Source organism: Meriones unguiculatus, chromosome 8, assembly GCF_030254825.1.
Source record: "Meriones unguiculatus strain TT.TT164.6M chromosome 8, Bangor_MerUng_6.1, whole genome shotgun sequence".
Classification (NCBI taxonomy): Eukaryota; Metazoa; Chordata; class Mammalia; order Rodentia; family Muridae; genus Meriones; species Meriones unguiculatus.
Genome location: NC_083356.1, coordinates 110,540,578 through 110,557,766, shown reverse-complemented (window position 1 = coordinate 110,557,766; position 17,189 = coordinate 110,540,578). Strand labels below are relative to the sequence as shown.

Genomic DNA, 17,189 nt, shown 5'->3' with positions numbered 1-17,189 from the left:
TGATTGCTGAGTAGTATTCCATTGTGTAAAAATACCACAATTTCTGTACCCATTCCTCCGTTGATGGACATCTGAGTTGTTTCCAGGTTCTGGCTATTACAAATAGAGCTGCTATAAACATGGCTGAGCAAGTATCCCTTTTGTGTACTTGAGCAAACTTTGGGTATATACCTAGCAGTGGTATAGCTGGGTCTTGAGGAAGCGCTATTCCTAATTGTCTTAGAAAGCGCCAGATAGATTTCCAGAGTGGTTGTACCAGTTTACATTCCCACCAGCAGTGGAGGAGGGTTCCCCTTTCTCCACAGCCTCTCCAGCATGTGTTGTCACTTGAGTTTTTCATCTTGGCCATTCTGATGGGTGTAAGGTGATATCTCAGGGTCGTTTTGATTTGCATTTCCCTGATGGCTAATGAGGATGAGCATTTCTTTAAGTGTTTCTCTGCCATTCGATATTCCTCTGTCGAGAATTCTCTGTTTAGCTCTGTTCCCCATTTTTTAAGTGGATTACTTGGTTTGCTGCTTTTCAGCTTCTTTAGTTCTTTGTATATACTCGATATTAGTCTTCTGTCAGATAAAGGGTTAGTGAAGATTCTTTCCCAATCTGTAGGCAGTCGTTTTGTTTTGATGACAGTGTCCTTTGCTTTACAGAAGCTTTTCAGTTTCATGAGGTACCATTTATTGATTGTTGCTCTTAGAGCCTGTGCTGTTGGTGTTCTGTTCAGGAAGTTGTCTCCTGTGCCAATGAGTTCTAGGCTGTTCCCCACTTTTTCTTCTAACAGCTTTAGAGTATCTGGTTTTATGCTGAGGTCTTTGATCCACTTGGACTTTAGTTTTGTGCAGGGTGATAAATATAAATCTATTTTCATTTTTCTGCATGTGGACATCCAGTTGGACCAGCACCATTTGTTGAAGATGCTGTCTTTTTTCCATTGAATGGTTTTGGCTTCTTTGAATTTATTTCTTTTTAATTTATTCACTTTACAGCCCAATCATAGAACCCCTCAGTTTCATCCCAGTTCCTCCCTCCGTCCTTCTTCCCCCACCCCCTCCCATAGCCCTCAGAAATGGGGAGCCCTCCTCCTTTACTAACTGACCCCAGCCTATCAATTCTCATCAGGACTGCTTGCATCCTCTTCCTCTGTGGCCTGGAAGCACCCCCCAACCCCCATCTGAGGAGAAGTGATAGAAAAGCAGGCAACAGAGTCCATGTCAGAGAAAGCTCCTGCTCCCCTTACTAGGGAACCCACAGGGAGCCTGAGCTGCCATGGGCTACATCTGAGCAGGGAATCTAGGTTATCTCCATGCATGGTTCTTGGTTGGTACATCAGTCTCTGCAGGACCCCCTGGGCCCAGATTTATTTTCTCTGTTGGTCTTCTGCGGAGCTCCTGTCTGTCCCAGATCCTTCTATGCCCGCACTCTTCCATAAGACTCCCAGGGCTCTGCCCAAAGTTTGGCTTTGAGTCACAGCATCTGCTTCGATGCCTTGCTGAGTGGAGTTTTTCAGAGGACATTTGTGGTAGGCTCCCATCCCATTCCCTCTTTCAACCACTTCCATTGTATATTCTATTTGCCCTTCTAAATGAGAATTAAGCATCCTCTCTAGGGTGCTCCTTGTTACTTAGCTTCTTTAAGTCTGTTGGTTGTAGTATGGTTATCCTGTATTATACAGCTAATATCTGCTTATAAGTGCATATATACCATGCTTGTGTTTCTGGGTCTAGGTTGCCTCAGTAAGGATGATCTTTTCCAGATACATCAATTTGCCTACAAATTTCATGATTTCCTTGTTTTTAATAGCTGAATAGTATTCCACTGTGTAGCTAGACCACAGTTTCTTTATCCATTCTTTGGTTGAGAGACATTTGTATTGTTTCTAGTTTTTTGCTGTTATGAATAAAGCTACTATGAATATAGTTGCGCAAGTGTCCTCGTATGGTGCAGTAGCTTTTGGGTTTATGCCAAGGAGTGGTATAGCTGGGTCTTGAGGAAGAGATATTTCCAAATTTCTGAGAAAGCATAAGACTGATTTCCAAAGTGGCTGTACAAGTTTGCACTCCAATATCGAACTTGATCCCTTTTACCAAAAGCTCTCCACATGTACTGTCCCGTGAGTTTTTTATTTTAGCCATTCTGACAGATGTTAAGATGGAATCTCAGAGTTGTTTTGACTTATATTTCCCTGATGACTAATGATGTTGAACAATTCCCTGCACAAAACTAAAAGTCCAAGTGGATCAAAGACCTCAACTTGAAACCAGTCACACTTAAATCTTTTAGAAGAAAAAGTGGGGAAGAGCCTTGAACTCATTTGCACAGGAGACAAATTCCTGCAGAGCACCCACAGCACAGGCTCTAAAATCAACAACCAATAAATGGGACCCCCTGAACCTGAAAAGCTTCTGTAAAGCAAAGGACACTGTCATCAGAACAAATGACAGCCTACAGACTGGGAAAGGATCTTCACCAACCCTACATATGACAAAGAGCTAATATCCAGAATAGACAAAGAATATCAAGAAGTTAAACTCCAACAAACCAAGTAATCCAGTTAAAATGGGGTACGGAGCTAAACAGAGAATACTCAGTAGCAGACTATCAAATAGCCAAGAAGCACTGAAGTTTCTCTTGAACACTTGAAATTACCTTGAGAACTGGAGCCTTGGCAGTAGCTGTGTCTTGCCCTTTAGGGACAGGTACTCTTCCTTCATTCAAAGAGATGATGCAAATTTCCAGAATACAACCAGTATCTGGATGTCCCTGGTAATATCAAAACCACAGTGACTCTTGCTTCAGAACCCTGTAAACTGATAAGCTATCTATGGAGAAAACTGAAGGTTGCAAAGTGAAGCATTTTGCTTCTCTCTTATCATTTTATCTTTTCTCAGAAACATGTTTGCAATTTAATACAGTTTATTGCAATGAGTGCAAAGAAGGGGTGGGTAAACTGCTAACTTTTCTCTAGTGTCAACAGAGCTCAGCCTTTGGTTGCTGTGTGGCCACGGGCAAATCACAGAGACAGATCCTTAGAACTATAGCTGGTAAAATTCACCTGCCTGAGTCTCGGGAGTGGGAGGCTCACTCCAGGTGGTAAAACATAGATTTCACTTGTATGAAAGCGTAAATAGTTGATATATCTTTGGATATTTCTTGGTATATTCTTGGTATGTCTTTACTGTCCAAAGACTAAGCCTGACAATTTGTCTTGACAGTTTGTCACCATCTTTGAAGGATCAAAAAGTGTGGCCAGCTGTTCACGTCCCTCAAAGGAATATGTTTCAGGTACAAAATGCAACTAAACATTTAACCATCAACAAAATGTAGCTCTTATTGATATTATTGTGAATGTAGATATTTTTATCATTGATCTTTCCAGGATGAGTGACCTTTCCCTTATACATTATTAATACGAAATTGATATAGTATCCATAGCATTTGTGTAGAGGTCTAAAGTTTATTATATAAATTGTCTTTAACTTTGAAGGCCAAGGAACAACAGACAGTGTAACTAACATTTATTAGGCCACAGTTATACATCTATCACTATACAATAAGATGGAAATAGTTGAGGAGGAACACTATAATAAGCTCTTTAAGGTTCTATGGCTGCTGGGCTGCACAGAGCCCGGGATTTTAGGGCCTGGGTTTGTTCATTAGCGGTGTGATCCATGGGGGAGGATTGCTGGCTGAACAAGGTGGATGGTGCAAGAAAAGTGTAGTAAGTGGCTCAGGGGAGCTGGCATGAGCCATTGGTCAGTGAAATGCGAGGTTCTTAGTAGCCTTTTCCGAGTTTACTTTGTTTTTAAAGATAAATTAAATATGGATATTTAAGGATTCCTGACTTTTGAAAGTCATATATTACAGCTAGGAACATGTTGGGTTTTTGACATCTTATGTGTTTTCAAGTCCTATAACAAGTCGTCATAAGTTGAGATATTTTCTTAAAGATTCAGGTTATTAATAGCTGATACAGAAAACTGAATCCAAATACTGACATTTTCATTATCTATGCAATTATATCTTACATGACAAAGGAACATACCTATGGACTTTCAAAAGGAAATTTACACAAAATTGACCAAAAATGACAGCATTTTAATATATTTCTGCTTTCACTTGAACAGTATAAAGTAGAACCCACACACAGACCATTGAAATGCATCTCCCTTTTCAGCTCATTAGGTATTTTCAAGTAGCTTTCAGGAGGGACAAGCGGTGGATGTTGCATGTCCACCAGGAGATGCTCCAAGATCAAGTGGGCACCACACCCCAGAGACAAAATCACTGGACTGAATTCCCAGCTTAGACTCACTCTACCTGTATGATCTTAGCCAGGGTCTTCTACCTCACCAAAGTTCATGACCCATAAATGAAGACACTGCTGGGCCCAATGCCTTCGGGAGAGCATAGCAAATCAAGTGAAAGTAAGGCAACCATGCTTTATCTTTCACAGATTATTTTACCAGCACCAACTTCTGAATTCTAAATCATTGTTGTAATGCAACTGCTTCAACAATCACTCAGTTTATTATGATTTTTCCCCAACAGAAATGGCCAAGAACATTATTTCCAAGCAAGGCTCTAAAGTGCTAGCAAAGGTATCTTCAACTCTGTCAAAGGTGTTCTCCCGCTCCAGTGGCAGTATTCCAAAATCATCCTCACCACCTCACCAGGAAAAACGCGGAGGCTTCTCCACCTGATAAAACTGTGATTCCCTATAAAATAAAATGATATTTAAAGTATAACATACTGTCCAATTATTGTAGTACCTCAACTTCAGTTAAAGGTATAATAAAAGCATTCATTTTATTAAAATTATTTTTTCATTTTTTTATTATTGCGATTATAGTTACATTATTGTTCCTTTTCCTCCATCCAAATACTCCCATACTCTCCTCCTTGCTCTCTTTCAAATTTATGGCCCCCCTTTTTAAATTAATTGTTGTTACACATGAATGCATGTATACATATATCTTGTCTGAGCAATGTTACTTATCTGCATGGTTTTCAGGGCTGACCACGTGATATCGTATAACCAGTTAGGTGATTTTTCTGACGGAGTCCATTTCTCCGCTCCCCGCTTTCCCTAGCTGCCCGTAGTTCTTTGTGAAGAACTGAAACTCTGTTCTGATGGGAGCAGGTCTGTTGTTGCTGTCTTTGTTCGTGTTTGGGAAGTCATGATGATGGAACTTTACGGATGAAATTCTGGAATTACCAAGATGCACAGCCTCCCAGCATATCCTCTGTCCTCTGGTTCCTACAGTCTTTCTGCCTTATCTTCAACAGTGTTCCTTGAACCTAAGGTCTGGAAGTTGTTTTATAGATGTTCTATTAGGACTGATTTTAGTTAGGACATGGAAACATTAAATTATACAAAAATTTATAGGGTGTGATAACATATTGGTCAGTACATACATGTGCAGGTAAATGTATACATGTTTATAGTATATTGTTTAAATTAGGTTAAAGCTATTTGTTTCTTAAAGAAGTTATTTCTTTATTGCAAACTTTAAAATTAACTTGAGTTAACTTTATGGCCATCTTGCCATATATACCATAAGTATCAGTGATTCAACTTCTGTGTATTAAGTGTTTTTTTTATGAGAATTTCAGTAAAAATTTAAGCTTAGTAATTATCTGTAAACTGTAACAGAAATGATTAAAATTGTTATTAATAAACCAAGTAACCCAAAGCACCTTTTAGAATTGAATATGGATGTTTCGTGTTAAAATTTTAGAAGATGATGGTTAGCAAGTACAGGACAAAGCCAGTAGGAGTTACACAAAACAATTACAAAAAAGACTGTTGACTGTCTGAGGCACATTTATATCTCCAAACTTCTACCGTTATAACTGGAAAGTTAGAAAGGAACCTAACATCTTGTCCTTGCTAGGTTTCTTTGTTATGATAAACATCATGACCAAACACAGCTTGGGAAGGAGAATATTTATTATAGCTTGTAACTCTCAGATAACAGATAACTTAGGGGCAGGAACCTAGAGGCAGAAGCTGTAAGAAAATCCGAAAATCCATGGGGGAATGCTTCTTACTGGCTTGCTCTTCTTGGCTTGCTTAACCTACTTTCTTATACAACCCAGGACCACCTGCCTGGCAGTGGCACTGGCCACAGGAATCTGGGTCCATCCATATCAATCATTAATTGAGACTTTCTGACAGACCAGTCTCGTGGAGACATTTTCTCAACTAATAGTCTCTCTTCCCAGATATGTCTTGGTTTGTGTTAGGTTGACAAAAACTTACTAGCACAGATATTAAAAATATTATCTAGGGGCTGGAGAGATGGCTCAGAGGTTAAGAGCACTGGCTGCTCTTCCAGAGGTCAAGAGTTGAATTCCTAGCAACCACATGGTAGCTCACAAGCACCTAAAATGAAATTTGGTGCCCTCTTCTAGCATGCAAACACACATTGTATACATAATAAATAAGCAAGTCTTAAAAAAATATTAACTAGATATTTTTAAAAATATTGATGCTAAATATATTGATAATAAGTAAGAGATTTGGAGAAAGAAAATATGAGGAAACTATGCAAGAATTGTAAGAATTCTGTAATTAATTAAAGGCAAATCACTGGACATACCCGTAAGGGATTTTTTTTTTTTTTCATCAGATTAGTTGACCAGGAAGAGCCACTCTCAAATGTGGGAAGCCCAGAAAAAAGATGGAAGGAAGGTTTGCTTTTGCCTGTTTGCCATTACTTACTCTTGCTGGCAAGTTCATCTGTCTCATCCCTGCCACTGATGCATTTGTTCTCGGGGACTAGGGCTCAGCCTAAGTATTCCAATGTGAACTGAAGAGAAGGGCCTTTCCTGGTATCTTTTGATCATTTTTTGAGAATCTTTTCACCAATGTTAGTCAAAGATATGGATTGGTGTTTTTTAAGTATCTTTGCTGAACACAGTGTAAAAAATATCTGAAGTAACTAATAAGAAGAGGTATTCCGGAAAATCCACAAATCATAGAGATTAAACAAAACTCTCTTCAGCAATGACTGAGTCAGAGAGGAAATCAAAAATGGATTTTAATGATGCCTTGAGAAAAAAGAAAAGAAACATGGTAAGTCAGACCTGATGGAATTCAAAAGCACACTGAAGGAGAATTTTATACAGCTAAACATCATCATTAAAAATGCAGAAAAAGATGAAAAAAAATTTATCTCACAATGATTCAGAAAAATAACAAACTAACTCCTAAAATATAAGGAAGGTAATATAGACATCAGAACAGAAATAAGTCATATAGAGAACAAAATTCAGCAAATAAAAAGTTTCTTTAAAAATTTTGAAACTCCTGCCTAACCTAAGAAAGAAAAAAAAAAATCTAAATGAGGTAAGAGAACAGATGCCTCAGAAGCAAAAAACAATGATGAGCTGTTATGAGCAGTGGTATGCAACAGGTTACAAAATTGGAGGAAAGAGATACATTCTTCAAGACATGTAACTTTGCCAAATATGAATCATGATGAAGTTGGAAATGTAGACAAGTAACAAATATTAATCAAAAACATCCTATAGAAAAGCCTAGTAGTCTATGCCTTCATTAATGTAGCCTGCCAGTATTTAAAGAATAATTATTAAGAATTATCCATAAACATTTCTAAAATGTAAAAATACAAATACTTCCAAACTCACTTTATGATGCTAATGTTACCCTGTTAAATAAAGTCAGACACGAGTCATTAGTTTTCTGTTTAAAATTTTTCAGTGTAACTATAAAGAACTTTACAAAAAATCTTTATGCTTTAATAATTTCAAGTCCTTTATTAGCAGCCAAATTGTAGAAATATTATTGCATTTAATTTTAAATTGCTCATATAAAGTTTGAGCATAAATTATCAAATCGTGTGTTTTCCAATATCATAAAGGAAAGCCCTGGCTTTGACTGCACATTGCTATGTGACAGAGCTTACCAAAATGTTAGTTGACTGAAGTTCTCAAAGAGTGAAGCACATTCTTGTGAGGTGTGTTTAAGAGTGTTAGTATACAATCCATAATCTTTACTTTGATGGGATAAATTCTAAATTTCCTAACTGAATTTTTGTTTTTAGTCAGGGTCCAACTCGGGCTAGCCTCAAAAATCACTGTGTAGCACACAGTGGCCTACAGTCACAATCTTCTTCCTTTTTAATCCTCCCAAGGTGTGGGGTTAGAGACATGATCTACCATGCCTGGCAGGCATTTGGAATTTTTGAGAGACATTTCCTTTCAAATCTCTTGTAAAATTTCAGGAAAATAATAGCAGACAGTGATCTGGACAAAATGGAAGAAATCCACTGAAGAAAGGATCATAATATATACAGGATTCTGTGCGATGAGAGGCAAGGTGGCTTGTAAAGTATGAAAGTACAGTCTCGGCATGTATTCCTGTTCAATGTCCTGTTAATTCCTGTTAACTTTCTTTTGAAAATTAAAACAGCTCATAATATCTTAGTGTGTGGGAATGAGAGACTTTGGATCACCCAGTTCTAAATGGAATTTGGCTATCAAATCCCTCCCCTCAGGGCTCAGGTAACTCTCTGGAAAAGGGGGCATAAAAAGTGTAAGGAGCCAGATGGGATGGAAGACACCAAAGAGACAAGACCCTGTAAACAAAGCAGGACAGTGACACACACGAGTTCACACAGACTGGTGAGCTGGTCTGCGCAGATGTGGGCAGTTTCCGACACTGCCCAAGAGCCGAGAGGGTAAGCAGACACATACCCCCATCCCTCACCCAGAAGGATCTCGAATTGATAACACTCACAGATGAAAAGTCAGCTCTCTCCAAGGGTTCCACTGGGATCAATTCACCCTCAGATGGGGTACAGTGCGTGCCCAGAGCAGATGGCCAACACAAAACCAACTCAGTGGCATCTTTGCATGTTCTTTATCTCATAAGGTTTCGTCAGGCCTATTATTTTTTATTTTTTCTTAACTTACAGGTCCTTTGCATATGTATTATGCAGGTTTCAGGTTTTGTGTTTTTATGGGATTCCTGTGTGCAGGAACATGTGTGTCTCTGTGTCTGTATTTGTTTCTCTTTATCTTTGGCTCCTTCTGTTTATTTTGTTCTATTCTGTTTTGGTTGTTTCCTTTTTTTTTTTTTTTTTTTTTGCTGTTATTTTTTGGGTTTGTTTTTGCTTTTCTTATTTCATTATTATTCTTAAGATACCTGGTTTCTAAGAAGAGACATTTTAAAAAATGCGTGTTGGGCTATATGTAATGTTTATTATTTGCCCTAAGATTATCACTGTGGTATTATTTAACCCAATATCACAAGTAATAAGACACAGACACTGTTAGATTTTATAATTGCCTTATAAAATTATAAGGGTCTGGCAGACATTTCACCTACACTGGCTCAATAACTTCGCCATCCTTCTCCCAGCCCCCACCCAACGCCATCCACCTTAATTCTCCTCATCTGGTCAGCCTTCTGCCCATAGTCCCACGGTATTTGAGTGTATTTTTCATCTGGGCCTTTTCAAGCCATTATTAGAGTCCTTCCTCTGGGCCCACGTGGTTTTTTTTTCTCCACACTAACCCTTCATGAAGTTCTCCTTCATGTTCTCTTCTCCTCTACCTGTCTCTGTGATTCTCATGTCCTCTTCAAGCCTGAGAACCTGAGCCATGCCCACCCCATTCTGCCCTGCCCAGATAGAGGCCGTTTAATCAACCAATCATGTGTGTCTTAGGCAGGTTTTCAGAACAAAGATAGGTGTAACCAGATCTTTAGTGCCAGGAACACACATCAGACCAACCTCCAACAAGACATAAAAGATGCAGATTTACTTTTTAGTTTAAGTTTTGCAAAGAAGTTTTGGTTTTTTTTTTTTTATGTTTTACAGTTTTATTTGCAAACCTAATATGTTTGAATCAAAGTGATAATTCTTTGACTGAATTAGCAAACAAAAACAAATTCACTAAATTTTAATTTAAGTGTTGAAGTAAAACAGATTTTTTTTAACATCTTAAAATTTGGATTTCAAGGATATGTTTACATCTTGAGTTAAAACTCTTTGTCTAGCTTATATGAGATCTTAGGTTCGGCTTCCAGGAACACACACACACACATACACACGCACACACTCACTGGTGTTTCTTCAATTGTACACTTTAGCACAGAACTCAAAAGCCACAGAGCTCAGCACAGTGTCTGCACAGTTACTGTAATCTGGGCTAGAATAGAAGGAAGGGACGGATGGCTCGTGTTGATTTTTAGAAAGGTCGTTTAGTCAGAGGGTGGGACATTTCTCCTGCAGTTCCTGGCATGGGGCTCTGCTGAGGGCAAAGGGCAGGGTGGTCTTCCGCCTTCTCTGTTTTCTGTGATCCCAGGGCCAAACCAGAGAACAGAGAGCCTGGTTACCCCATCCCTGCTGAAGTTTTGGTTTTTAATACAAATGAATTATATCATGTTTCCCTCTTTATTTCCTCCCTCAGACCTCTCCCACAACCTTTCACTTTCAATTGGATAGTCTCTTTTTCTTTGATTATTGTTACATATATTAACATAATACACAAAACTTGCTAAGTTATTTGCATGGTTTCAAAGCTCACTACTCTGCATTGGTTAGTCTAAGTAATACAGACTGACTTTAAGGCCAGCCAACTCTAAGTTCTAAAAGGAAACAGCATATTAAAAAGAATGAATCATAAATAGTTATCTAGAAAAATCATGAGAGCACAGCTTATAGAATGGCTTCCAGTGTGAAAATATTATTCAGATCCAATGTTGGTAACACTGAAATCACTGCAGTCATTCCAACTTTACTAATGCATAAACACATCTTCATTATATATAAAAGAGTATTCCCACATTTCCAACAAATACAAAATAAAATGACACTTTCACAGTTTACAATGAAAACCCACAATCAGGTGTGCCCACTTCTATATGTGCTAAAAAATACATTTGACATGAAGATACAAAAATTTTATTCAAAGCATAACTTTATTTTCATCAGTCATACATTATATGTCAAATAAAATTATTAGAACCGGGAAAAAATATAACAGATTTGTAAACTGTTGAAAAGGAAATAAATGAAGGGTTCAAAAACTGAGAAATATTTCAGTAAGTGAGATCTTTTTCTTCTTAAAAGTTATTAAAATAATGAATGTAATAATGACATATAGTGTGATTTTTATGTATAAGTAAATTTAACGGTGAAAATCATAATCAAGTTTCTTCCAAGAAGCTACTCTCCAGTCTGACAATGTCTGCCACTTACGAGAGCTTTTAAATCTCAATTTTGTATTAAATATGGAAAGGCATTGATTATTAGTTACATATCTTCGGCTTTTGCTTGTTTCTCCAATAATGGTTATAGTATAGTTATATATTTACATATGTCTCTTAAGTAATTTGCCATTTCACATTTCCATTTTGTCTACTTATCTGTTACCTATTTATTTCATAAAAACTAATTCTGGATAAATCAAAACACAAAACATGATCTGTTTTAGGTCTGGTGTGTCTGTTTTCCTTTAAGTGTCAGAGAATAGGCATGTGATACTGTCCTCATGTCATTCCTGCTGTGTGTCCATACAAAGGCCCTTGGCTAGCATTTTCCTGATACCTGAAAAACTGCCTTGAACTTTTCTCCAAAAGCAGGTCTCAAGGTGATGATTTTTTCAGCTTTTGCTTACAAAGTATTTATGTGACCTTTATTTCACAATATATATATATATATATATATTTCTGTGAGAATAGAATTTTACTTTGAACCTCTTTATGCTATTTTTTTTCTTGTTTTCAAAACAGCATTTTCTTTCACTTCATCCTTCTTCACTCTGGGTCTTTAAGTTTTATTTTTGCTTCTGTCATCAGAGCTCAGTCTGTAAAGGTTTTGAACTTTCTATGCAGCTTAAACTGGCCTTCAACCCAGGTTGCTCCACTACTCACTGCCAAGCACTGGAGTATGCCCAGCTTATTCTGGTTTCTTTTCCGGATTTTCATTTTACAACTGACTTAATAAATAGATTAGAATTTGACTTTTGTGACTGATTGTGCATGTTACTTGTACAAGGGCTTATTACTTCCAACAACTGTGGGAAACAGTCCTTTTTCCTTTTCTCTTTCCCTTCCTTATGTTGCTGCATTTATATTTTAATAAATCATTAGAGATAGTTTATCAACTAGGGAAACTGGTTCACTACAATACTCTCAAATACTACATAATTTAAGAATGTCTTTCTGTGCTATAGTCAAATAGTTCTATTGCTATATTGTGGAGGTCATTAAAATTCTTTTCACAGCTCATATTTATCTTGAGTACCTCCTGGCTTTCTCTAATCATGACAGTTAATGTCGGGAGCCGCTCCCGCCATTACAAGATGGCGCCGGTTTCCTGCTTCCTGGTTCTTCTTGCCAAACATTGTCTTGCGATGTACGCATGCGCCACTTTATGCTAATGTAGGTTTGGTTGTTCTCCCTATTGGAGAACACATGCTAATTGGGTTTTGTGTAAAGCACCAATCACAGACGAGCAAGTCACCCTGCTGGCTATTTAAGCAGAGCACGCACAGGGTTTGGGGTCCTTCTCCATCTACTTTCAAGAGCTTCGCAATAAAACTGCTGCTGGACAAATCCTCTGTTGCCGCGTCATCCTTATCGGCAAAGGCTGCGCGCGACAAGTTAATGCTTTTTTATTTCTAGTGTTTTAAACCTACCAAGCATTTTTTAAAAACATTTGTAAATGTCTCTCTCTGTCTCTGTCTCTGTCTCTCTCTCTATGTGTGTGTGTGTGTGTGTGTGTGTGTGTGTGTGTGCATTCATGGCAGCTGTGTGTCATGGCACAATGGTGGAAATCTAAAGACAACCTGAAGAAATTAGGTCTCTTCTCTCCATTTTTTGGGTCCTGGGAAATCAAACTCAGGTCATCAGGCTTGGAAGCAAGTGCCTTTGCCCACTTTACCTTCCAGTTTCTTTCAGGCCATTTTTTTTCTCTTGACCACATAGCATATGTTCCTGTTTCTTTGTCTGGCAGGTTTTGATTAACCAGAAGGTATTATCACCTTAAGATCAATGACTTCGGGGGAGATCCAAGATGGAGGTGACCAGCACGCACAGTATATGAGAGACAGAGGATCTGAAACTCCGGAATTGGTAAGTGGAGGGACAGCTAAAGCCAGAAAATCGACTGCGAAGCTTTCTGAACAAGAGGGAACATCACATGATGAGACCTTTAGACTCAGGTCAGCCATGGACTTCTTTGGGGATGGAGAGAAACAATCTTTTGATCCTCTTGCACTCCCCTCTTTCAGGCCTCCCTCCTCCTTGGCAGAGCTGGCTCACAGAGATTCTCAGCACAGATCTCACTGCCTGGGGACTGCGACCGCAGAGGCAGGGCTCTTAGTTCCTCAGTGGTGGCAGCCAGCTGTGCCAGCCTCCCAGATCCGTGGTATCATCCTCCTGGATCCCACATCTGCAAGTGGCCATATCTACTCCTCAGAGCCTCCCAGCCAGTGACTTTAAGGCCTGCCCAGCATTTCAGTGGCAGACAGCTGGCTGTACAGTCACATAGTCCAGCAGACCAGCCAAACAATTCAGGTACAACAGGCATCGGGCCACCTAGGTCTGTGGATCACTGTTATGGCTCCCCAGGACTTCCCAGAAGGCATCTGGACCGGCTTCTCACTCTGCGGCTACAGCTGGGCTCCCTACAGCTGGCCTCCTTACAGCTGGGCTCCCTAGTTCGGCGGTGGCAGCACCACTGAGCCGGCGGAGCTTGTCAGTCCTCCTGCATATGACTCAGCAGGTCCAAACCTGAGAGCAGAGAGCTGCGGTACTCGGGTCCTAGCCAAAGTGACCTGCTTGAGAGTGAATGCACCCTCAAGTGCGGGCAGAGCCCCAGATCCAGGGTCCTTCTAAGCTAGCAACCAGGCATCAGCTACACCCACTGTGGGAAACAGAGGGACTCTTGGGATATTGAAGCCCCTGCTCTGCAGGTCCACCAGTGGAGTTCAGGCAAAAAAACGTCTAGAGATCAGACAGAGCCAAATACCAGCAGGCTGTAGGCCACTGAGGTATTCAGGGAATTTGCATAAGGAAATTGTGGCCCAGATTATCATCAGAACCTGTCACACCTTCAGCGCATGCATCGCCATCTAGACCTGCAAGATAGTGCCCCTTCCACACACTCAAGGGCTCTACATTCTCTAGCACCTTGTCCCTCAAGGCACACTTCCACCCACATGCTTGACCAAACTTGTCCTTCTGCGCACTCAGACTTTCCTCCCACAGGTACAGCTGAAACACCAATGCACGTGCTGAAACCACTGGACGTCTCTCATCTCCTTGAAGAATTCTCCTGACAACAGAGAAAGACTATACCAGTCTGAACTGCAGAATCCAGGAACAAACAGTGAAGATCATAGATAAGCAAATGGCCAGAGGTCAGCACACACCCAACAAAAATCAGGACATTATGGCTTCACCAGCAACCCCAAAAATTAATCGATACTCCAATCCATACAGGAAAATGACTTTAAACCTATCCTTATCCAGTTATTAGAGGCACATAAAGAGGAAACCAACAAATCTCTCAGAGCAATAACCATACAAATACATAGAGTTAAAGAGGAAATGAACAAATCTCTCAAAGAATTGACTACCCAAGTGGAGGCAAAGAAAGAAGAAATGAAGAAAGCTCTCAAAGAAACATAGGCAAATATAGCAAAACAAATACAAGTAGAGGCATAATTAGTGACATACAGAAAAGAAACGAACAAAAAAATAGAAGCCATCATACAGAGACAGGAAGCTACATTCAAACAGATGAAGGAAATGTTGCAAGGCATAAAATCAGATTTGGAATCAATAAAGAACACATAAACTGAGAAAACCCTGGAGCTGAAGAGCTTAGAGAAAGGACCAGGAAACACAAAGGTAACCATCACCAATAGAATACAAGAGATAGAAGACAGAATCTCTGGTGCTGAAGATACACTTGCAGAAATTGATACTTCTCTCAAAGACAAAGTAAAATCAGAAAAGTCCCAAACACAAAACATGCAAGAAATCAAGGACACCATGAAAAGGGGAAATCTAAGAATAATAAGAATTGATGAAAAAGAAAATTCTAGGCTCCAAGGTCCAGAAAATATTTTCAAGAAAATCATAGAAGAAAATTTTCCCAACCTAAATAAAGAGATGTCCATAAATATACAAGAGGCCTACAGAACACCAAATAGACTAGACCAGAAAAGAAACTCCTCACATCATATCATAGTCAAAACACTAAATCTATAGAACAAAGAAAAGATATTAAAGCAGCAAGCGGAAAAGACCAAGTAACATATAAAGGTAGACCTATCAGAATCACACCAGACTTCTCAACAAAAACTATGAAAGCCAGAAAGGCTTGGGCAGGTGTCATGCAGACTTTAAGAGACCACAGATGCTAACACAGACTACTATACCCTGCAAAGCTTTCAATCAACATAGACGGAGAAAACAAAATATTCCATGACAAAACTAAATTTAAGCAATATCTACACAGCAAACCAGCCCTACAGAAAATAATAAAAGGAAAACTCCAATTCAACTAAAACAACTGTACCTAAGATAACAGAGGATACAGATAATTTCCCAAGAAGAATTAAAAGAAAAAAAGCAATGAATCACAGCAACACCGCTAACTCCACAATAAAAGGAAATAATGTTCATTGGTCACTATTATCCATCAACATCAATGGACTCAACTCTCCAATAAAAAGACAAAGACTAACAAAATGGGTATGGAAACAAGATCCAACATTCTGTTGCATCCAAGAATCACACCTCTGCAATAAAGATAAACACTACCTCAGAGTAAAGAGCTGGGAAAAATGTTTTTCAAGCAAAAGAGGCAGAAAACAAGCTAGAGTATCTATCCTAATATCTAATAAAATAGACTTTCAACCAAAATTAATCAAAGAAAATGAGGAGGGGCACTTCATTCTCATCAAAGGAAAAATCCACCAAGAGGACATCGCAATTCTGAACATCTGTGCCACAAATACAAGAGCACCAACATTTATAAATGAAACATTATTAAAGCTAAATCACACATTGATCCCAACACCTTCAACACCCCACTCTAACCAAGGGACAGATCATCTAGACAGAAACCAAATAGGGAAATAAAGGCATTTACAGAGGCCTTAATTCAAATGGATCTAGTAGATGTCTACAGAACTCTTTGAGTCACCCAAACTCAAAAGAGTATATCTCCTTTTCTGCACCTCATGGAACCTTCTCCAAAATAGAACATATAGCTGGTCACAAAGCAAGCCTCAGCAGATATAAGAAGATTGAAATAATCCCCTGTATTCTATCTGACCACCATGGACAATGCTGGACCTCAACAACAATAGAAAGAGCAAAAAGCCTACACGCACATGGAAACTGAACAACTTGCTACTCAATGACAGCTGGGTTAAGGAAAAAATAAAGAAAGAAATTAAAGACTTCCTAGAATTCAATGAAAATGAAGGTACAACATACCCAAATTTATGGGGCAAATGAAAGCAGTACTCAGAGGAAAATTAATATCACTAAGTGCCTTCAAGAAGAAATGTGTAACATCTCATTCAAGTAACTTAATGGCCAGACTGAAAGCCTTAGAAAAAGAAGAAGAAGAAGAAGAAGAAGAAGAAGAAGAAGAAGAAGAAGAAGAAGAAGAAGAAGAAGTAAATATACCCCAAGTAGCAGATAGCTGGAAATAATCAAACTCAGGGCAGAAATCAATCAGTTAGAAACAAATAAAACTATTCAAAGATTCAATGAAAACAAGAGATGGTTCTTTGAGAAAATCAACAAGATAAACAAACAATAGCCAAACAAACTAAAAGGCAGAGAGAAACTATCCAAATCAGCAAAATTAGAAATGAAAAGGGGGATATAACTACAGACACTGAGGAAATACAAACAATCATTAGGTCGTACTACAAAAGCCTATATGCCACAAAATTTAAAAATCTAAAAGAAATGGCAATTTTCTTGATAGATTCCATCTACCAAAATTAAGTCAAGATCAGGTAGAAAGACTGAATAGTTCTATATCTCCCAAGGGAATTGAAGCAGTTATCAACAGTCTCCCCTCCAAAAAATGCCCTGGGCCAGATGGTTTCAAAGCAGAATTCTACCAGACCTTCAAAGAAGTGCTAACTCCAATTGTCTTCAAAATTTTCCACAAAATAGAAGCAGA

At 38.8% G+C, this 17,189-nt stretch overlaps 1 protein-coding gene across 1 annotated transcript in view; it reads left to right on the top strand.

Moving 5' to 3' along the window:
- Fsip2 (fibrous sheath interacting protein 2) overlaps positions 1-4,697 on the top strand; it is a 75,993-nt gene extending 71,296 nt beyond the window's left edge. Inside the window, exons 24-25 of the mRNA XM_060390535.1 lie at positions 3,210-3,279; positions 4,546-4,697. Of these exons, the coding sequence (XP_060246518.1) occupies positions 3,210-3,279; positions 4,546-4,697 (222 nt within the window). The remainder of the gene's footprint in view (positions 1-3,209; positions 3,280-4,545) is intronic.
- Positions 4,698-17,189: the final 12,492 nt, after the last annotated feature.